Source organism: Somniosus microcephalus, chromosome 8 (assembly GCF_052327205.1).
Source record: "Somniosus microcephalus isolate GS21.2 chromosome 8, FLI_Smic_1.0, whole genome shotgun sequence".
Lineage (NCBI taxonomy): Eukaryota > Metazoa > Chordata > Chondrichthyes > Squaliformes > Somniosidae > Somniosus > Somniosus microcephalus.
The window spans coordinates 190180926-190204447 of NC_140994.1; the positions used below are offsets into that span (position 1 = coordinate 190180926).

Here is a 23522-nt window from a genome sequence, read left to right on the forward strand (position 1 = left end):
TGTTATAAATCTCATCATTCATCAAGAAACTACTCATGAAATAACGCTGGACGGCCAGCTGGTGGCGCCGTCCAAGGAGTATAAATACTCGGGCGTGGGCCCAGCTTGTTTCTGTAAGACAAGGAACTAGTGAAGTACAACTAGACCTCCATGTTCTGAAACATGTTGATTAAAGCCTTGCTTTATGCTCAAACCAAGTGCGTAGTGAGTTTTATTACGTCAATTTAATCAACTTGATATCGACTCCATGCTCAGTGATTTCGGGAACAGCCAGCTACGACTTCAACTGCAGAAGGGAACTCCGGCGTAGAAATCCATCCATCATGGACAAACTACTCATACCCGCCAGTCTTGACCTGGACCCAAATTCACCTACAACTGCTAAGGTATGGAAACACTGGTGTCGTACCTTCAGCAACTTCCTCAGGGTGTGTGGTGAGAATGTTCCTGATAAATTAGAGATACTTGCCAATTATGTATCTCCTCATGTGTTTGACTATATCGAAGACTGTGTAGACTATGACTCCGCTATCCTAATATTACAGCAACTGTATGTTAAGACCCCAAACAAAATTTTTGCTCGACAACAACCCGGGGAATCACTTGACGAATTCCTTCAGAAACTTTGCAGGCTCAGCAATGATTATAACCTTAAAGCTGTCACAGCCGAGCAGTACCAGAAGGAGCTAATTCACGATTCCTTTATTAATGGAATTACGTCTCCCTTCATACGCCAGCGTCTGTTGGAGAATAAAACCCTCGAGTTACAGGCTGCCTATGACCAGGCGTGTTCCTGGACATAGCAAAGAGGAATGCAGATACCTATCTTTTACCTCGTGCACGGGCTGCTATCACTTTTAACGACTCCTTTGATAGGTCTCGGACGGAAGCCCTCACCGATGATGACTCTAGCTTAGCGGATGACAACCCTACCCTAGAAGCCTTCACTGATGACGACCCCGCCCTAGCGGCATCTTGGCAATCTGGAAGGAAGTGTTTCTTCTGTGGAGGTGCGTTCCATTACAGGAAATTCTGTCCTGCTCATAACACAACTTGCAATCATTGCAGCAAGAAAGGTCACTTTTCTAAGGTATGCCAGTCAAGAGCCGCTGTTAGTAAGAAAGGCCACTTTTCTAAGGTATACCGGTCGAGAGCTCCTGTTAGTTTTGCAGCTGCAATCTATAAAACTGCTCCTCCCCCAAGAACCACTACTAAGGTTCCAGCTGTCAAGGGTAAAACTGCCCCTCCTCCCATCACAGCTGTTTTTCCCCCAAAGTCTGTCCCATGCAGCCACGAAGGTTTCGGTAAATGGACACATTTTGAGTGCACTAATCGACTCATGCAGCTCCGAGAGCTTCATTAGTGAGCGGGCTGTCAATAAGTTAAAACTGCGTATTTACCCCTCGGACAGGGAAATTTCAATGGCTCTGGCGACACTGACCACCAATTCTTCCGGCTTTTGTCTTGTCAACCTTATTCTCAATGGCCGCACTTATTTCTCCACCCGGCTCGGGGTGCTCAAGAACCTATGCAGTGATGTGCTCCTGGGACAGGATTTCCAGAAACGACACAAAAGACTCACTTTTGAGTTTGGAGGGTCAAAGCCGGAGCTTACTATTTCCAAAGTAACGTTTTGTGCGCTTTCGGCGGCTTCGCTCGACGAGCCGTCCTTGTTTGCCAATCTTTCCCCCCGATGTAAGCCCATAGTCACTAAATCACGACGTTTCAGCCAAGATGATCGATCCTTTATCGAGGTAGAAATCTCTCACCTTCTAGCTGACAGTATCATTGAGCCATGTTCATCTTCCTGGCAGGCTCAAGTCGTCATTGTTAAAAATCCTCAAGCAACACAAGAAACGTCTTTGCATCGATTACTCGCAAACTATTAACCAGTATACCGACCTGGATGCCTACCCACAACCACGCATCGATGACATGGTCAATAACCTTGCCAACTACAAGGTATTTTCAACTTTTGATTTAAAGAGCGCATATCATCAAGTACCGTTAAAGGACTCTGACAAGAAGTATACGGCCTTTGAGGCCAATGGTCGGCTTTACCAGTTTTGTCGCCTTCCATTTGGGGTCACCAATGGGGTGGCCTTCTTTCAACGGGCAATGGATAGCCCAGTCAAACAGGAGAACTTAACGGACACTTTTCCATATCTGGATAATATCACCGTTGCTGGTCATGGCCAGAAGGAGCATGATGCCAACCTCCAGAAATTTTTTGACGTTCTCCATCGTCGCAACTTAACCTTAAATGAGTCCGAATCTGTGAAATCAGTACCATCAGTCAACATCCTTGGCTACTGGGTGGGCAACGGTGTCATCCAAGCGGATCTGGAGCGACTTCGTCTGCTTCAGGAGCTCCCTCCCCCTATGAATCTCGGCACTCTTCGTCGGGCACTTGGCATGTTCGCCTATTATGCAAAATGGATACCCAACTTCTCCGACAAGGCTAAAGGGATCAAGGGGTATGGGGAGAAAGCAGGGACCGGGTACTGAACTTGGATGATCAGCCATGATCGCTTTGAATGGCGGAGCAGGTTTGAGGAGCCGAATGGCCTACTCCTGCTCCTATCTTCTGTTTCTATGTTTCTATGACAAGATCCAGCCCCTGCTTCACGCAAAGTCATTTCCATTGGAGGCAACGGCTATTTCAGCTTTCAACCTCCTCAAGCGACAACTGGAATAAGCCACGCTTCGTTCCATTGATGAAAATCTTCCTTTCGTGGTCGAGTGCGATGCATCGGATGTGGCGATCTCTGCTACCTTGAATCAAGGTGGTCGACCCATTGCATTTCTGTCCAGGACTTTGCAGGGTAGCGAGCTCCATTATCCTCCTGTCAAGAAGGAGGCTATGGCCATCATCGAAGCGGTACGTAAATGGAGTCATTTTCTCGCTCATCGCCATTTCACACTTATAACCGATCAGCGCTCCGTGGCCTTTATGCTGGATAACCGGAAACACACAAAGGTCAAGAATAACAAAATACAACTCTGGAGGATGGAATTGGCTGCCTTTGGATACACCATACATTATCGACCCGGCAAAGAGAATGTGGCCCTGGATACCCTCACGTGGGCATTCTGCTCTTCTATGTCAACTTCGACTCTGGTGGATCTTCATACTGACTTATACCATCCTGGCGTTACCCGTATGTTGCACTTTGTGTGATCTAAAAATCTCCCATTTTCTATGCAAGATGTGAAAAGAACGTGCTCCTCCTTTAGAATTTGTGCGGAATTAAAACTGCAATTCTTCCGTCCATCGGATGGCTCGCTCATACACGCTATGCAGCGACTCAGCATTGACTTTGAAGGGCCATTGCTTTCCTCAACGCGAAACACCTACTTACTGACTATGGTGGACGAATATTCACGCTTTCCCCTGTCCCAATATGCTTACTTCCACAGTGATCAAATGCCTTGATCAAGTCTTTTCCCTTTGCGGTATGGCCAATTTCATCCACTCTGATTGGGGTCCCTCCTTCATGTCAAGCGAACTCAAAAGTTCTCTCTCCCAACGGGGAATCGCCACAAGTAAAACGACACCGTACCATCCCATCGGTAACGGACAGGTTGAGAGATACAACAATATCATTTGGAACGCCGTTCATCTTGCGCTGAGGTCACGCAACCTACCAGACCAGCAGTGGGAAACTATGCTCCTTGACGTGTTGCATTCCATTAGGTCTCTCCTTTCTACGTCTACCAATGTCACACCTCACGAGCGATTCTTCAGCTTCCAGCGTCGCTCCACCCATAGGACGTCTCTACCGTCATGGTTGGCAGCTCCCGGCACCGTGCTGCTCCAAAGATTCGTCCGATCATCTAAAACCGATTCTCTCGTCGACGAGGTAGAACTCACGGACGTCAAGCCCACATACGCGCACGTGTGATACCCTGATGGCCGGGAGTCTACCGTTTCGCTCCCTGTCCGGCCGGTTCCACGGACCCAACCGATAGAGACCCACGGGGATGATGCCAACACTCTGCGCTCCCCCGAAGATGACGCCCTACCGGGGACATAGAGAGATCTGCCAGCTGCCCCACTGGATCCACTCGGGAAGCAGAGCGCTCCCCGTGGGATGGCCACCCGAGGCCAGGACGCCGGTCAATCCTCGGCTATCCAACAGGATGAAGCCAGTTCTGCGCCTATTGGTCCCGCACCCGGAGTCACGATCTCCCCAGCCTCCCTCGGGTCGATCAGAGCAACACGGGCCCTGTCGATCCACCGGTACGGATCAAGCGGCCCAGGGACCAAGACACGGTCCCGGGAGACGTGCCTTCTAGCCATAAACAAAAATCTAAAAGACCGCAGCTATTCGTGGTCCGCCTAATCCGTTAAGAGGAAGTCGTCGGACTTCCAAATCTTTTAGGCAGGAAGAATGTTATAAATCTCATCATTCATCAAGAAATTACTCATGAAATAACGCTGGACGGCCAGCTGGTAGCGCTGTCCAAGGAGTATAAATACTCGGGCGTGAGCCCAGCTTTCCAGGGACATTTTGTAAGACAAGGAACTAGTGAAGTACAACTAGACCTCCATGTTCTGAAACAAGTTGATTAAAGCCTTGCTTTATGCTCAAACCAGTATCACTTCTCACCACTGCACTGATCCCATCCTTTACCAACAAAGCCACCCCACCTCCCTTTCCTTTCTGTCTATCCTTCCAAATTGTCAAATACCCTGGAATATTCAGTCCCCAGCCCTGGTCAGCTCGCAACCACGTTTTTGTAATGGCGATCAGATCATACCCAATTGTATCTATTTGTGCCGTCAACACATCTATTTCGTTACGAATGCTACGTGCATTCAGATATAGAGCTTTTAACTTTGTCTTTTTACCATTTCTCCTTGTTCTGGCCCCATTTTCTGTTGCACTCTTATTTTTAAACATTCTGTCCCTTCCTGTCAGAGTCTGGTTATTATTTCCCCCATCTCTATCCTGCTCTATTGTTTTCTCATTTCTCATTTTTTTAAAATTCCTGCTCACCTGGACCCTCCCCCCCACTATTTAGTTTAAAGCCCTCTCTACAGCCCTAGTTATTCGATTCGCCAGGACTCTAGCTCCAGCATGGTTCAAGTGAAGCCTGTCCAAACAGAGCAGCTCCCTCTTATCCTAGTTCTGGTGCCAGTGCCCAACAAATCAAAACCCATTTCTCCCACACCAGTCTTTGAGCCACTCGTTCATTTCTTTGATCTTATTTACCCTATGCAATCTCATTCGTGGCTCAGGTAGTAATCCAGAGATTATTACCTTTGTGGTTCTGCTTTTTAATTTAGCCCCTAACTGCTCATACTCCCTCAGCAGAACCTCTTTCTTTGTCCTACCTATCTCATTGGTAGCTACGTGGGCCATGACAACTGGATCTTTCCCCTCCCGCTCCAAGTTCCTCTCCAGCCCAGAGGAGATGTCCTTAACCCTGGCACCGGGCAGGCAACACAGCCTTCGGGACTCACGCTCTCGGCTGCAGAGAACAATATCTATCCCCCTAACTGTACTGTCCCCTATCACTACAACATTTCTTTTCACTCCCCCCACTTGAATGACTCCCTGTACCATGGTGTTGTGGTCAGATTGCTCATCCTCCCTGCAGTCACTGCCCTCGTCCACACAGGGAGCAAGAATCTTGTACCTGTTGGATAAGGCCAAGGGCTGAGGCTCCTCCATCACTGCCTCCTGGATCCCAATACACTATACCTGCCTCACTTGTAGTCACACCCTCCTGTCCCTGACCATGGGCCAAATTGGAAGTAAGTACTCTAGTGGGCATGACTGCCTCCTGGAACTTTGTGTCCAGGTAACGCTCCCCCTCCCTAATGTGTCGCAGTGTCCGAAGCTCAGAATCCAGCTCAGAAAGAACAGGGAGTAGGACCCTAAGGGAGTATCACGTGGAGGATGCTCATAGCAGGACTTTTCTAATGAGACAGATCCCAGGTGATGTCCCTTGTTAGATGTTAGCAATATCCTATTTGTATGTGGAGCATAAACAAATGAGGATATTTACTACCCTAAACTTCACACACAGGGGAATGTAGTTTAAGACGTCTGAACAGTAAGTCACTATAATCGTAAAGGAACCAACTGCACAACTGTGGAACACAACAGTGCTCTCTAGATTGTATGTGGTGGATGGAACCCAGTGTTCTCCAGTGGCAATCTGCAGTTTATAACCCCGATTTTAATCCCCTGTGATTGATGAGAATAGGCATGCGGGGTTAAAATATTGGCAGTCACCAGATCCATGGTGCATATGCACCCTGTGCCATTTTAACAGGTGTGTTTCAGACCCTTGTCCCAGACAGGCGAGGGTGTCATTGAGATTCAAAGGTTGGGGTCTGATGACGTCAAACAGATCCTGACGTTATTTTAACTGTGTTGCGAGGTCGGCACGTGGTGCAAACCTCACAAAGGTAACCTGGCGCTACGAGGCAGCACGCCCAGAAGATCAGTTAATTAAAATTTTTAAAGTTTCCTTGTCAAATCTTACCCTGTCTTGGGCTGCCCCCATCCCTCCCAGACTACCATCCCTGTTGGCCCCCCCGATCCACTTACCCGACTGCCGGAGTCCGTAACCGCAGGAATAGCCCCTGGATGTGGTCTCCTGCCAGTTCACCCAGCCTCACATCACTGACTCAGAGGTCAGGCGGAAGTCAGGTTTTTAAAAATGAGGCCTGGGAGTTAAAATGGCCCAGGACTCATGCCGATGAGCTCGAGGCTTGTCCCCAGACTCGACGCTTGCCCCATGTTAAAATTGGGGCTTATATGTGCCAGATACAGTGAATTGCTCTCCAGTCTGTATATGGTAAATGTACTGCAGTATTCTACGGTATATACCAACAATGTACTGCTCACCATCTTGTACGTATTGCATGCTGTATGCGTTTGATGCAACATGGTACACTCGGGTCGGTATATTCTGCGACTAGCTGACAATCTATACCTTGATATGTTTGTATGGTGGTGGTTTTTTTTCATTCCGTTTGTCCTCCTGTGCCTGTCTCGTCTCTTTTTGGGTTTTCAGCTCCTCAAACCTTTCTGCAGCTTCCTGTAGTGCTGTAGAGACAGCCAGTGTGAAAAACCAGACGTACTGGTGCAGTTACAATAACATCAGTGAAGTTTATAACCTTCTCTCATCATCCTTAAACAACTTATATGCATTACTCCCAATATTTGAACCTGAGCAGAATTGAAGACCATCTTTAAAATTTTAAAAAGCAATTATTTTTCATGCTGAATATTAAGGCAGTTAATAACATCAAAATAAGGAAGATTCTTGTTTACTACAGAAATCTTTTAAAAACCTTTTTATGCACTTCAATGCTGATGTCACAACATGGGGTGGGGGGGGGGGGGATGTTGATCCTCTCGTCTCCTATTTCACAGAAAAGGCACATCTATCTTGGACATGTCAGCTCTTTTCCCAAAAGTAAAGCAGCACATACCATACAGTCAATGTGGCAAAAAAATATACTTTCTCTACAACAATGCTAACTATGCACAAAAATGACTGACATAGTTGGGAGTGTCTGTGATATGCAGAGGATGTTCCTCATTCAAAGAATAAAGACCCAACCTGTAGTGTTCCCTGCCTAAATACAGAGATTGGGGGTGGAAATTTTCATTTTATTTTTAATACCAGCATTGAGAAGGGGTTTGCCAAACAGCAAGTTGTCTTTAAGAGGGTCTAAATAAGTCAAATTATTGCTCATGTGGCAGCTTTACGGTAATTTTGAAAGCTAACATTCAAAATATTAAGTTTATCTTAAGAAAAATAACTGTAAAGTACAGACCGATCTTTGACTTTTCCAAAAGATTTCTTTTTGCCCATTGATAATAATGGATAATATAATCCAATAGCCATTTTGTAAAGCCATATTTCTTATAGGCAAGTTAAGTGTTTGAGTTCCCTAAAAAACAAAAACTATCTGTATTTACTGATGTCCCTGCTTTTCTAAACACAGGTGAAATCCTGTTTTAGCAACACAGTGAAATAATTATTCACCTAAGAGAGGCGAGGTGGGAATGACAATAAAGACAAAATTAAACTATCTTGGAGAAGAGTGGGAAGCTTCAAAATTACACTATCCCATGCTTATATGGTTAGGCTGTAAGCATTGAGAAAGTGTTCCTACTGCCCACTGGAATGAGTAACTATTTCTGCTGATTTCCAAAACCCAAATCATTGATGATAACCTCTAACAAACCCTAAAGAGCACCTTCCCCATTGCTTGATGCTGAACTGGGTGCCCAGATTAGGGAAGTTTTATAATCCTCAATGTTAATATAATTTGCCTTAGTTATACATTCCCAAATAGAAACATAGAAGATAGGAGCAGGAGTAGGCCATTCGGCCCTTCGAGCCTGCTCCGCCATTCAACGAGATCATGGCTGATCATCCAAACCCTAGCACCCGGTCCCTACACCGACAGCCATCCCACCCAAGCCCCATCCCCGTAACCCCACGTATTTAATCCCCCCTAACACTAAGGGCCAATTTTTATCATGGCCAATCAACCTAACCCGCACATCTTTGGACTGTGGGAGGAAACCGGAGCACCCGGAGGAAACCCACGCAAACACGGGGAGAATGTGCAAACTCCACACAGACAGTCACCCGAGGCCGGATTTGAACCCGGGTCCCTGGCGCTGTGAGGCAACAGTGCTAACCACTATGCCACCCTGCTTTTAACGGCATTACCTTTTTTAAAGATGGTGTTAAGGCCCTTGCATTTTTTGTCTTTACTCCCTTTGTCCCCTTCCATGTATGAGAACACTCGTGCCTGATAAGTCCAGAAGTAGTCATTGGAGCCAAAGAAACGGACAGGGAACTCGCCAATTTCATGTTTCATTTTTTGAATATTTGTAGGAACATTTTTGGGATGACAGACTTCAGCAGGCCACCACCTGACAAGAAAAAAAAAGCATAAAATGCATTGGAATTCTGAGAAGATTTAAGGTTCATGCCTGATGACCAAAAACTGTTCTGGCAGCATGAACTCAGTCCCCTAAGAACGTGAATTATAGCTGTTACCCCAAATGTGGAGTTTTAGTGCACAAATGAGGTGCGATAGTGTGGTGTATCTAAATGTCACAATATATCTTAGCATTCTCCTAATATTAGGTTCATTGCCATAGCAAGATAATGATGAAAGGAGGCCTACACTGCTAGTAACTTGTGGAAACTGGAGCGTCTATTGGCAAGTATAATACTGGTGTGAATTAAACTGTATTAGTTAATGCACTTCATTTCTGCTTGTGTGGTATTAAGAAAGAATCCCAAAGCACTGCTTCATGGGGTTAGGCTCAAGAGGGAGGCTGTCTTTGGAACTGACTAAAACAGTGCCTCAAGAGAGCCCTGGCAGATAAATGGATGGAGGTGGTCAGGGCAGGTCCTGCCAATTCTACCATTTGACACATGGCCCCTCATTGCTGCAAAAAGCATAATGACTTTACCAGACCAACATCATCTTCCAAGGGTGCACTTTACTAAGCATGTTTACCACTTACAATGAATGACCTCTACCTTGCTGTGTTAAAAAGTGCTTCAACAGCTTACCATCAAACCCCATGATTAACTTTATGTATCTGTGAACAAGTGATTGGCTAATGTCATCGATATCAGGACACTGGCAGTAGATTGCCTATGGTAAAAGTGGGCAATAGGTCAGGTTGCAGTATGTAGAATAACTCACTGATGGTTACCTTTGTAAAGCACAAACTCTGCAAGCACCGTTTTTAAGACAACTGGAGGTAGGAGCACCTTGGTATGCCTACTCTAACATGGGTGTACTGGCAGATGGGTGTGGTGCACCCCCGACCACCTTGGCAAGAACACCGGTTCCTCGTCTTCTTCCTTCATAAAACATAGTTACTGGGAAATTCCCAATGGGAAACCCATTATGACCTCTGTGCAATAGTGTGGGAAGGGAAACTGGCAACCCCGCAATATTGGTACAAGGGTAGATGATAAAATAGTTGTCAACAGCAAAAGAAATTATGAACATTGTCTGAGAAATTAGCTTTCTGTAAATCAAAAGGTACAAAGTACTTCCTATGTTTTTTTAAATCCACTACTGCTTTGCCTCTGGTGCTGAAAATTGGATAGCTGTCTAAATGGACAAGAACATAATTGGATGAGAACATGAGTGGGTGCAATTGAGGCAGTAATGATGCTAAATGGAACGTTACCACACTATTTGAATGTACCCGTCCATTTTAGTCTTTGGCGCTTCCCTGATTGCAGGGACTGATGGCAGAAAATGCCTGCAGAAATTTCCCATCCCTGCCCAAGTATGTTGGGCAGTACAACATGAAAATCCAAGACTATAGTACTCAATTTGTTTTCACTAAAATAAAGGTTGAGGAGGCATAATTTGAAATGCTGAGAGGAATGGATAATGTAGGTAGACTCAGGTTATTTAAACTGGACTGTGAACACAGAACTAAAGTCAATGGGGGAGAAATAGGGCACCTTAGCGCCTCTAGTTAGCGCTTCCGGGGGACGCTAAGTACTTATCGACTCCCACTATATTCAGCGGGAGGTTTGCGGTGGCGGTATGGCGTTGCACCCCGATCTCCTTCGCCCGGAGATCGTGATGTCATCACCGTGCGCATCGGCTCGGACCTGAACTTCGGTTCTGCCCTCTGCAGCATCGCTGGGCGAAAACACCGGCAGCTGCAGGAGGCATTCATCGGGAGGCCGGGCGCTTTAGGGGTGATATACTTAAAGGCAAGGTGGCTGAGGTAAGTAAATAAAAATTGTCAAATGTTCTTTCTGTTTTTTTTTTCCATTTGTCTTCGCCAGCGATTGATCAGCTCTGCACTCTGCTGCAGTGCATCGGGCCAGATCGCGGTTGCCGTCGGGGACCAGGTAAGGTTGCCCTGCAGCGATGGACCTTCCCTTTAAGGGAGGGAAGGAGCCTTCCAATGCGGCAGCTCTGCAGTGGCCCATTGTGCAGCACTGCACACCTACTGCCCCACCTGCTGCGATCCAGGAAGGAAGTGGAGTGCTCCACTTCCTTCCTGGAACGCAAACCCCGAATTTTTTAAAAGTTGAACAACATTAGCGCCTAGTGCTAATTTTTTCAACTTACTGAATTTCTCCCCCAATGAGTCTAAAATTAAAATGTTTCAAGTAAGACTTGAAATTTAATAAATTTTTCTCTTCCACAAAGTTGTGGGTATGTAGAATTGAATTCTAAATAGTGCAGCTACCAGTGTGTCATCAACATCTTTCTTTAAAAAAGTAAACAGAGATCTGATTAGGACTGGGATTAAGGGTTACAAGGTTAAAGATTTACAAGACAGAGGTGATCAAAGTGTGTTTAACATCATGGTTCTTGAGCTGAAGGCACCATGGAAATATCAAAAACGAAAACTGGTTTAGGATATACAATGCAGGATGTAAGGTATTCTGGAGTTTCGCTTGATTTACTTTTGTGCGCCAGGGAGAAGCCTTCCACACGAGATAAGTCTCAGAATAGATTGTACATGAATTTTAGGAAGAAATGGGCTCGATAACCTTTTCTAGTTTCTTGCTTTTTGTATTTTCTTAAGTGGAATTGAACTGAACCGGGTTGTACCCCTATTGAGACACGTGCAATTCAAATTATTGCATACCCCACCACTGTTAGCATATTTTTTAAAATCAATATTCTTTCCAGACTGACCTGTATCGACCGAGTTTAACCCAGATGATGTCCTTATAGTGTGGCTTTTTGCCAGCCTTACAGTCATTACAGTACCATTTCCCTTTAGGCATCTCAATGTTCAGGCACTCACGGTGAAAGGCAGCAGGACATGATTCACAGCATAGTAAGCTGCCGCCTGACAATACAAATGGATACAGTTACAGTTTAGGTATCAGGGCAGGCTAAGAAGGAAAACAAATAGTGAAAGCAAAGTACAAATACTGATAAATGGGAGAACCTGTTCTTTGCAATAGAAACTTTAACTGTAAAAAAATCCATCCAGCCAGCTTGAGTTTGATTCTAGCTATTTTGAATGCATATATATATATAGATGTAAAATAAACAAATGTATAGCTAGTTTTGGTTCCACACAAGACAGCAAGGCTTGGAGGCATCGCAGAGAAAAGCCCCAACACTGATCTTTGGTGTAACAGGACGGAGTATAAGACCAGGTGTGGGAGTCCAAAGCTAGGGTTCACAAATACAAGATAGTTAACAATAAATCTAATAGAAAATTCAGCAGGAACTTCTTTACCCAAAGAGTGCTTAGAATGTGGAATTCGCTACCAAAAGGAGTAGTTCAGGCAAATAGCATAGATGCATTTAAGAAGAAGTTAAATAAACACGAGAGAGAAAGGAATAGAAGATTATGCTGATAGGGTTAGATGAAGATGGGTGGGAGGAGGCTCGTGTGGAGCATAAACCTGTTGCAGTTGCATGGACTAGTTGTGCCTAATTGCCTGTTTCTGTGCTGCAAATTTTATGCAAGGTTAAAAAAACAGAACCTTCAACCTTGAAAGGAGGAAAATTACAGTTACATAAGGAAACAATAAGATCTGCCAATGAACTCTGTTGTTATTTCAATCGGAAATAATGTGGATTGACATCCTTTCCAGTCCTGGGTGCTGACTAAGAGGACATAAAGCAAGGGAACTTCAGTATTGGCTGAGTTTTAAAATAAATGAAACATGGTTGAGTACTATTAAAAAACACTCATCTATGTACTACTAAAAAATATTGCATTTGATTGTTATTTTGCAGTCCAACGAAGAGCTGCCATCTTGTTCTCTTGTATATCAGTTATGGGTCTGACTTCATAGGAAGCCCATAAAATTGCTATTTAGCTGATAAGGGAGGTGACCAAGCTGGGAACAATCAGTAACATTCAGCTCACGTGCCGACTGATTTGAGATACTAATGAATAGAATTTTTTGTGAAGCCATTATTCTGATGTGCCTTAGGCTAAATGCAATACAGCGATCTCTGGTGATGAGAGAGAACAAATGGCTCATCTTCAAGTAACTGCAAAATAATAAAAATAAGGATAGCTCCAACAATGCAGATTTTTACAATTTATTTAGCACTAGCTAATCACCTGTAGCATTGCTCACATATAATCTGGGAACAGAGGCACAGTAGTGATGGTTCGCCATTAACCTGGGAATGGCTATTCAGATATTCCCTATGGGAAAGCAGTCTGAATAGAATCAAAGATGTTTATAGCAAAGAAGGAGGCCATTCAGCCAGCATTTATTGCCCATCCCCAATTGCCCTCGAGAAGGTGGTGGTGAGACGCATTCCTGAACCGCTGCAGTTTGTGTGGTGAAGGTATTTCCACAGTGCTATTCGGGAGCGAGTTCCAGGATTTTTGACCCAGTGACGATAAAGGAAAGGCGATATATTTCCAAGTCAGGATGGTGTGTAATTTGGAGGTGATGGTGTTCCCATGCGCCTGCTGCCCGTGCCCTTCTAGGTGGTAAAGGTCGCGGGTTTGGGAGCTGTCGAAGAAGCCTTGACGAGTTACTGCAGTGCATCTTGTAGATGGTGGAAAGGCTTTGGGGAGTCAGGAGGCGAGACACTCACCGCAGAATACCCAGCCTCTGACCTGCTCTTGTGGCCACAGTATTTATGTGGCTGGTCCAGTTAGGCTTCTGGTCAATGGTGACCCCCAGGATGTTGATGGTGGGGCATTCGGCAATGGAACGCAAAGGGTAGGTGGTTAGGCTCTCTCTTGTTGGAGATGGTGATTGCCTGGCACGAATGTTACTTGCCACTAATCAGCCCAAGCCTGAATATCGTCCAGGTCTTGCTGCATGCGGGCACGGACTGCTTCATTATTTGAGGAGCTGCGAATGGAACTAATCACTGTGCAGTCAAATCAAAATCAAATCAAATCAACTTTTATTGTCATTGTTAGTGCACAAGTGCAGTACAACGAGATGTAGGCTTGCGGCTCCCGAGAGTGTACATTTAGATTAAGACATTTAAACATTCAACATACATTTGGCTTGTAATAGATTAACATAAACATAACCATAATAAAGTGCATTGGCAGATGTGCAGGCTTTAGAGTTTATTTGTGGCGTTCAGTAGGGTGACAGCCCTGGGAAAGAAGCTGTTCCTAAATCTGGTCGTACGGGTGCGAATGCATCTGTAGCGTCTCCCAGATGGCAGGAGGGCGAACAGACTGTGGCGGGTAGGGTCTTTGATGATGGACCGTGACCTCCGTAAACAGCGTTTCTGGTATATGTGCTCTATGGTCGGTAGCCGGGTGCCGGTAATGCGTTGGGCAGTTTTGACTACCCGCTGCAGGGCTTTCCGGTCATAGTAGCTACAGCTGCCATACCATACTGTGATACAGTTCGTCAGGATGCTCTCTATTGTGCAGCGGTAAAAGTTAGAGAGTATCAGGGGTGACAGGTTACATCCCTTCAGCCTCCTTAGGAAATATAGACGCTGCTGGGCCTTCTTCACCAGAGAGGAGGTATTGAGGGACCAGGAGAGGTCTTCCGTGATGTGGACTCCGAGGAACTTAAAGCTGTCCACCCTTTCCACCACAGCCCCATTGATGTGGATGGGGGTGTGACTTCCGCCTTTAGATTTCCTGAAGCCCACAATGATTTCTTTGGTTTTCTTGATGTTAAGGGCCAGGTTGTTATCGGCGCACCACTTCACGAGATGCTGGACCTCCTCCCTGTAGGCTGACTCATCGTTGTTGGTGATCTGGCCTACTACCGTGGTATTATCCGCAAACTTGATGATGGTGTTGGAACCATGAACAGCCACACAGTCGTGGGTGAAGAGGGAGTAGAGGAGGGGGCTCAGCACACATCCTTGTGGGGCCCCCGTGTTCAGGGTCGGGGGGGGGGGGGGGGTGGAGGTGTGGTTACCTAATTTGACAGACTGGTTTGATCAGTGAACATCCCCACTTTTGACCTTATGATGGAGGGAAGTTCATTGATGAAGCAGCTGAAGATGGTTGGGCCTAGGACACTGCCCTGAAGAACTCCTGCAGTGATGTCCTGGGGCTGAGATGATTGGCCTCCAACAACCACAATCACCTTCATTTGTGCTAGGTATGACTCCAGCCAGTGGAGCGTTTTCCACTTGATTCCCATTGACTTCAATATTACTAGGGCTCCTTGATGCCACATTTGGTCAAACGCTGCCTTGATGTCAAGAGCAGTCACTCTCACCTCACCTCTGGAATTCAGCTCTTTTGTCCACGTTTAGACCAAGGCTGTAATGAGGTCTGGAGCCGAGTGGTCTTGCGGAACCCAAACTGAGCATCGGTGAGCAGGTTATTGGTGAGTAAGTGCTGCTTCGCAACACTGTCGACAACACCTTCCATCACTTTGCTGATGATTCAGAGTAGACTGATGGGGCGGTAATTGGCCGGATTGGATCTGTCCTGCTTTTTGTGGACAGGACATACCTGAGCAATTTTCCACATTGTCAGATAGATGCCAGTGTTGTAGCTGTACTGGAACAGCTTGGCTAGAGACACGGCTAGTTCTGGAGCACAAGTCTTCAGCACGACAGCAGGTATGTTGTCGGGGTCCATAGCCTTTGCTGCATTCAGTGCACTCAGCCGCTTCTTGATATCATGTGGAGTGAATCGAATTGGCTGAAGATTGGTTTCTGTGATGGTGGGGACTTCAGGAGGAGGCCGAGATGGAACATCCACTTGGCACTTCCAGCTGAAGATGGCTGCAAACGCTTCAGCCTTGTCTTTTGCACTCACGTGCTGGGCTCCACCATCATTGAGGATGAGAATGTTCATGGAACCTCCTCCTCCTGTTAGTTGTTTAATTGCCCACCACCATTCATGACTTGATGTGGCAGGACTGCAGAGCTTTGATCTGATCCGCTGGTTGTGGGATCGCTTAGCTGTGTCTATAGTATGCTGTTTAGCATGTGTGTAGTCCTGTGTTGAAGCTTCACCAGGTTGGCAACTCATTTTTAGGTATGCCTGGTGCTGCTCCTGGCATGCTCTTCTACACTCCACATTGAACCAGCGTTGGTCCCCTGGCTTGATGGTAATGGCAGAGTGAGGGCTATGCTGGCCCATGAGTTTACAGATTGTGGTGGAATGCAATTCTGCTGCTGTTGATGGCCCACAGTGCCTCATGAATGCCCAGTATTGAGCTGTTAGATCTGTTCTGAATCTATCCCATTCAGCACGGTCGTAGTGTCACACAACACGATGGAGGGTGTCCTCAGTGGAAGATGGGACTTCGTCTCCACAAGGACTGTGCAGTGGTCACCGTCATGGACAGCTACATCTGTGAAAGGTAGATTGGTGAGGGCGAGGTCAAGTAGGTTTTTCCCCTCGTGTTGGTTCTCTCACCATCTGCCACAGTCCCAGTCTGGCAGCTATGTCCTTCAGGACTCGGCCAGTCGTAGTGCTACCAAGCCACTCTTGCTGATGGACATTAAAGTCTCCCAACCAGAGTACGTTCTGTGCCCTTGCTACACTCAGTGCTTCTTCCAAATGGTGTTCAACATGATTCATCAGCCGAGGGAGGGCAGTAGGTGGTAATCAGCATGAGGTTTCCTGGCCCATATTTGACCTGATGCCATGAGAGTTCATGGGGTTCGCAGTCAATGTTGAGGACTCCCAGGGCCACTCCCTCCTGACTGTATACCACTGTTCTGCCACCTCTGGTGGGTCTGTCCTGCCAGTGGGACAGGACATACCCAAGGTTAGGGATGGAGGAGTCTGGAACATTGGCTGAAAGGTATGATTCTCTGAGTATGACTGTCAGGCTGCTGCTTGACTAGTCTGTGGGACAGCTCTCCCAATTTTGGCACAAGTCCCCAGACGTTAGTGTGGAGGCTTTGCAGGGTCGACTGGGCTGGACATACCCTTGTCATGTCTGGTGCTGAGGTCACTGCCAGGTGGTTTTAGTATACTTCTTTGTAGAGGTTTGGTACAACTGAGTGGCTTGCTATTTCAGAGGGCAGTTAAGAGTCAACCCCATTGCTGTGGGTCTGGAGTCGCATGTAGGCCAGACCAGGTAATGACGGCAGATTTCCTTCCCTAAAGGACAGTAGTGAACCAGATGGGTTTTTACAACAATCCGGTAGTTTCATGGTCACCATTACTGATACTAGCTTGTTATTCCAGACTTATTTAATTAAATGAATTTAAATTCCGCAGCTGCCACGATTTGAACTCATGTATCCAGATCATTAGTCCAGGCCTCTGGATTACATAGAAACATAGGAGCAGGAATAGGCCATTCAGCCCCTCGAGCCTGCTCCACCATTCAATACGATCATGGCTGATCATCCAAATTCAGTACCTGGTCCCTGCTTTATCCCCATATCCCTTGATCCCCTTAGCCTCAAGAAATATATCTAACTTCTTCTTGAATATATTTAATGAATTGGCCTCAACTGTCTTCTGTGGTAGAGAATTCCACAGGTTCACCACTCTCTGGGTGAAGAAATTCCTCCTCATCTCTGTCCTAAATGGCTTACCCCTTATCCTTAGACTGTGACCCCTGGTTCTGGACTCCCCCGCCATCAGGAACAGCCTTCCTGCATCTAGTCTGTCGAGTCCTGTTAGAATTTTATAAGTTTCAATGAGATCCCCTCATTCTTCTAAACTCTAGCGAATATAAGCCTAAACGACCCAATCTCTCTTCATACGTCATTCCTGCCATCCCAGGTATCAGTCTGATGAATCTTCGCTGCACTCCCTCCATGGCAAGAACACCCTTCCTCAGATAAGGCGACCAAAACTACACACAATACTCAAGGTGTGGTCTCACCAAGGCCCTGTACAACTGCAGCAAGACATCCTTGCTCCTGTACTCGAATCCTCTCGCTATGAAGGCCAGCATACCATTTGCCTTCTTAACCGCCTGCTGCACCTGCATGCTTACCTTCAGCGACTGGTACACAAGGACACCCAGGTCTCGTTGCACTTCCCTTTTTCCCAATCTATTGCCATTCAGATAATAATCTGCCTTCCTGTTTTTGCCACCAAAGTGGATAACCTCGCATTTATCCACATTATACTGCATCTGCCCAATCACCCAACCTGTCCAAATTGTACTGGAGTTTCTCTGCATCCTCCTCACAGCACACACGCCCACCCAGCTTTGTCTCGTCTGCAAACTTGGAGATAGTACATCTAGTTCCTTCGTCTAGATCATTAATATATATTGTGAATAACTGGGGTCCTAGCACAGATCCCTGTGGTACCCCACTAGTCACTGCCTTCCACTCGGAAAAAGACCCGTTTATTCCAACTCTTTGCTTCCCGTCTGCCAACCAGTTTTCTATCCAAGTCAGTACCTTACCCCCAATCCCATGTGCTTTAACTTTGCACGCTAGTCTCTTATGCGGGACCTTATCGAAAGCCTTCTGAAAGTCCAAATACTCCACATCCACTGGTTCTCCCTTATCTATTCTACCAGTTACATCCTCAAAAAATTCCAGTAGATTAGTCAAGCATGATTTACCTTTTGTAAATCCATGTTGACTTTGTCCGATCCTGTCACTGTTTTCCAAGTGCTCTGCTATTACATCTTTTATAACGGACTCCAGCATTTTCCCCACTACTGATGTCAGGCTTACCGGTCTATAATTCCCCGTTTTTTCTCTACCACCTTTTTTTAAAATAGTGGGGTTACATTAGCTACCCTCCAAACCACGGGAACTGTTCCAGAGTCTATAGAATTTTGGAAGATGACCAGCAATGCATCTGCTATTTCTAGGGCCACTTCCTTAAGTACCCTAGGATGTAGATTATCAGGCCCTGGGGATTATTCAGCCTTCAATCCCGTCAATTTCCCTAACACCATTTCCCTACAAATACTGATTTCATTCAGTTCCTCCCTCTCATTAGACCCTATGTTCCCCGACATCTCATAGAGTCATAGAGTCATAGAGTTTTACAGCACAGAAAGAGGCCCTTCGGCCCATCGTGTCTGCGCCGCCCATCCATCCCTGTCCAGTCTAATCCCATTTTCCAGCATTTGGTCCATAGCCTTGTAAGCAATGGCATTTCAAGTGCTCATCCATGTGCTTCTTGAATGTTGTGAGGGTTCCTGCCTCTACCACCCTTTCAGGCATTGAGTTCCACATTCCAACCACCCTCTGGGTGAAAAAGTTCCTCCTCAAATCCCCTCTAAATCTCCTGCCCCTTACCCTGAATCTATGCCCCCTTGTTATTGACCCCCCTACTAAGGGGAAAAGTTCCTCTTTGTCTACCCTATCTATGCCCCTCATCATTTTGTACACCTCAATCAGGTCCCCCCTCAGCCTTCTTTGCTCCAAGGAAAACAACCCCAGCCTGTCCAGCCTCTCTTCATAGCTGAGGCGCTCCATCCCAGGTAACATCCTGGTGAATCTTCTCTGCACCCTCTCCAAAGCAATCACATCCTTCCTATAGTGAGGCGACCAGAACTGCACACAGTACTCCAGCTGTGGCCTCACCAGCGTTTTGTACAGTTCCATCATAACCTCCCTGCTCTTATATTCTATGCCTCGGCTAATGAAGGCAAGTATCCCATATGCCTTTTTAACCACCTTATCTACCTGTTCCGCTGCCTTCAGGGATCTATGTACATGTACACCAAGGTCCCTCTGACCCTCTGTACTTCCTAGGGTCCTACCACTCATTGTGTATTCCCTTGCCTTATTTGTCCGTCCAAAATGCATCACCTCGCACTTTTCAGGGTTAAATTCCATTTGCCACTTTTCCGCCCATCTGACCAACCCGTTTATATCGTCCTGTAGCCTGAGGCTTTCCTCCTCACAATTTACCACCCCACCAATTTTCGTGTCATCTGCGAACTTACTGATCATACCTTTTACATTCTCATCCAAATCATTTATGTAGATCACAAACAACAAGGGACCCAGCACCGATCCCTGAGGTACCCCACTGGACACAGGCTTCCAGTCACAAAAGCAACCTTCGACCATCACCCTCTGCCTCCTGCCACTCAGCCAGTTTAGGATCCAACGCGCCAAGGCACCCTGGATCCCATGGGCTCTTACCTTCTTGACCAGTCTCCTATGCGGGACTTTGTCAAAAGCTTTACTGAAGTCCATGTAAACCACATCCACAGCGTTTCCCTCATCCACCCCCCTAGTCACCCCCTCGAAAAATTCAATCAGATTTGTCAGACATGATTTACCCTTGACAAAGCCATGCTGACTATCCCCGATTAATCCTTGCCTCTCCAAGTGGAGACTAATTTTGTCCCTCAGAATTTTTTCCAATAATTTCCCTACCACAGATGTTAGGCTCACTGGCCTGTAATTCCCTGGTTTATCCCTGCTACCCTTCTTGAATAATGGTACTACGTTAGCTGTTCTCCAGTCCTCTGGTACATCCCCTGTGGCCAGAGAGGTTCTGAAAATTTGTGTCAGAGCCCCTGCAATCTCCTCCTTTGCCTCCCACAGCAGCCTGGGATACATCTCGTCTGGGCCTGGGGATTTATCCACTTTTTGGCCTGCTAAAACCGCTAGCACCTCCTCCCTCTCGATGCTAATATGTTCAAGTATGTCACAGCCCCCTTGCCCGATTTCTATGTCTGCATCGTCTTTCTCCATAGTGAACACAGATGCAAAAAATTCATTTAAAACCCCGCCTACATCATCTGGCTCTGCACACAGATTGCCACTTTGGTCCCTAATGGGCCCTACCCTTTCCCTGGTTATCCTCTTGCCCTTAATATACTTATAAAACATCTTAGGATTTTCCTTTATTTTGCTCGCCAGTGTTATTTCATGGCCCCTCCTCGCCCTCCTAATTTCTTTTTTAAGTATGCCCCTGCATTTTTTATACTCCTCTAGGGCTTCTTCCGTCTTTAGTCTTTTGTAACTGCCAAAAGCCCCCCTTTTATTTCTAATGCATTTTTGTATATCCCTTGTCATCCAAGGTTCCCTTTGCTTGTTGGTCCCACCCTTGACCTTTACAGGAACATGTTGGCGTTGTACTCTCTCTATTTCCCTTCTGAAAGTCTCCCACTGTTTTGATGCGGATTTTCCTATAAGTAGCTGCTCCCAGTCCAATTTGGCCAGATCCTGCCTTATCATATTAAAATCGGCCTTCCCCCAATTTAGAACCCTTATTTCCGGGCCGTCTTTGTCTTTTTCCATGACCACCTTAAATCTCACCGAATTGTGGTCACTGTCGCCAAAATGCTCTCCTACTGACACTTCCACCACTTGCCCGGCTACATTCCCCAGAATTAGGTCCAGTACCGCCCCCTCTCTTGTAGGACTTTCTACATGTTGGCTCAAAAAGCTCTCCTGGATGCACTTTAAGAATTCTGCACCCTCTAAGCCTTTCACACTCTGACTATCCCAATTTATATTGGGGAAGTTGAAATCCCCCACTATTATTACCCTATTATTTTCGCACTTTTCTGAGATTTGCCTACATATCTGTTCCTCTATCTCCCCCTGACTGTTTGGGGGCCTATAGTACACTCCCAGCAAAGTGCTTGCCCCCTTTTTGTTTTTAAGTTCTACCCATATGGCCTCATTAGAGGAACCCGCTAATATATCATCCCTCCTTACAGCAGTAATTGACTCCTTAATTAATATTGCAACACCCCCTCCCCTTTTACACCCCCCTCTGTCTCGCCTGAAGATTCTATACCCCGGAATATTGAGCTGCCAGTCCTGACCCTCCCTCAACCATGTCTCCGTGATAGCAACAATATCGTACTCCCATGTGTTCAACAACAACTTCAGTTCATCCACCTTATTTGCAAGACTCCTTGCATTAAAATAAATGCCTTCCAGCCCTGCCATATTCTCTTTTGCCTTCACATATTTGCTTTGCCTTCCCAGCTGACTTGTTTTTCCCTCTGTATTTGGCTGTAAATCACCCCCTACTATAGCTCCACTCTGTACCCCATCCCCCTGCCAAGTTAGTTTAAACCCCCCCCAGCAGTGCTAGCAAACCTCCCCGCAAGGATATTGGTTCCCCTCTGGTTCAGGTGTAAACCGTCCGACTTGTACAAGTCCCACCTTTCCCAGAAGCAGACCCAGTGATCCAGGAAACTAAAGCCCTCCCCCCTGCACCATCCCTTTAGCCACGCATTCATCTGTTCTATCTTCCTATTTCTATACTTACTAGCACGTGGCACCGGGAGTAATCCAGAGATTACAACCCTTGAGGTCCTGCTCTTTAATCCTTCACCTAGCTCCCTAAATTCTTGCTGCAGGACCTCATCCCTCTTTTTACCTCTGGGAGTTTATTTGTGTCCTCCTTTGTGAAGACAGAACCAAAGTATGTATGTAATTGGTCAGCCAAGTCTTTGTTTCCCATTATAAATTCCCCTGATTCTGACTGCAAGGGACCTACGCTTGACTTTACCAATCTTTTTCTCTTCACATATCTATAGAAGCTTTTAGTCAGTTTTTATGTTCCCTGAAAGCTTACTCTCATACTCTATTTTCTCCCTGTTAATTACTCCCTTTGACCTCCTTTGCTGAATCTTAAACTGCTCCCAATCCTCAGGTTTGCTGCTTTTTCTGGCCAATTTATATGTCCTCTCCTTGGATCTTATGCTATCCCTAATTTCCCTTATTTGCCAATGCTGAATCACCTTTTTTGTTTTATTTGTATGCCAAACAGGGATGAACAAATTCTGTAGTTCATCCATGCAATCTTTAAATATTTGCCATTGCCTATTCACCGTCAACCCTTTAAGTAACATTCCCCAATCCATCCTAGCCAACTCACGCCTCATACCATCGTAGTTTCTGTGGTAAACCACTTTTACCGTTCACTATCGTTACACTATAGTTATCACTGTTAGATCGTTTCCCTATAGTTATCACTGTTCACATTGTTGTATCACTGTACGAGGTCGCCTCTTGTCACGCTGCTATACCTGGGCTGACCACTGCTGACTCCGCCCATGGCTCCACCCACCTGCCCAGGTATAAAGGTGGTCGACTGGCTGGTATTCCTCCTTCTTGGATCCGATCACCCACGAGGGTGGGCTCTGTTATTTAGTCAATAAAAACCTATAGTTACTTTCTTAACTCGTCGCTTTTCATTGGACGAATTGATAGGTATATCAATTTTATTGACTAAATTTTAAAATGTCGTCACTTGAGCAGCCAAACAACCAGTCAACGGAGCAGCCAAACGACCAGCCAGACGCCCAGCTACAACAGCCGGCTTGGCTGCGAGCCCTCAAACCACCGTACCTGGATCTAAATCCACAAGCAACAAACGCAGCCCTCGACTTCAAACACTGGCTGTGCTGCTTCGAATCCTACCTGGAAGAATCCGGCGTCCCTCAGAGATCCAAACTAAGAGTTCTGACCGCCCAAGCGAGCCCTAAAGTATACGCACTCATCCAGGACATTACTACTTACGAGGCCGCTATCAATCTACTGAAACAGCAGTACCGGAGCCCGGTAAATTCCATGTATGCCAGACACCTCCTAAGATCCCGCCCGCAACAGCCAGGAGAGTCTGTAGCTGAATTTTTACGGGCGCTACGAACACTCGGCAGGGACTGTGACTTTAAAGCAGTATCGGCTGCAG

The 23522-nt window shown here is 46.2% G+C and overlaps 1 protein-coding gene across 3 annotated transcripts in view; it reads right to left on the reverse strand.

Moving 5' to 3' along the window:
- LOC147113976 (uncharacterized) overlaps positions 1–23522 on the reverse strand; it is a 288093-nt gene that overhangs the window by 45041 nt on the left and 219530 nt on the right. For 2 of the 3 annotated variants that reach the window (XM_085995438.1, XM_085995439.1), the window contains 3 exons: positions 11684–11840; positions 8713–8918; positions 6955–7067 (listed from right to left, as the gene is read on the reverse strand). In XM_085995438.1, the coding sequence (XP_085851564.1) occupies positions 6955–7067; positions 8713–8918; positions 11684–11840 (476 nt within the window). Of the gene's footprint in view, positions 1–6954; positions 7068–8712; positions 8919–11683; positions 11841–23522 lie in introns of those variants that run through there. The other variant, XM_085995440.1, reaches the window with a different exon arrangement.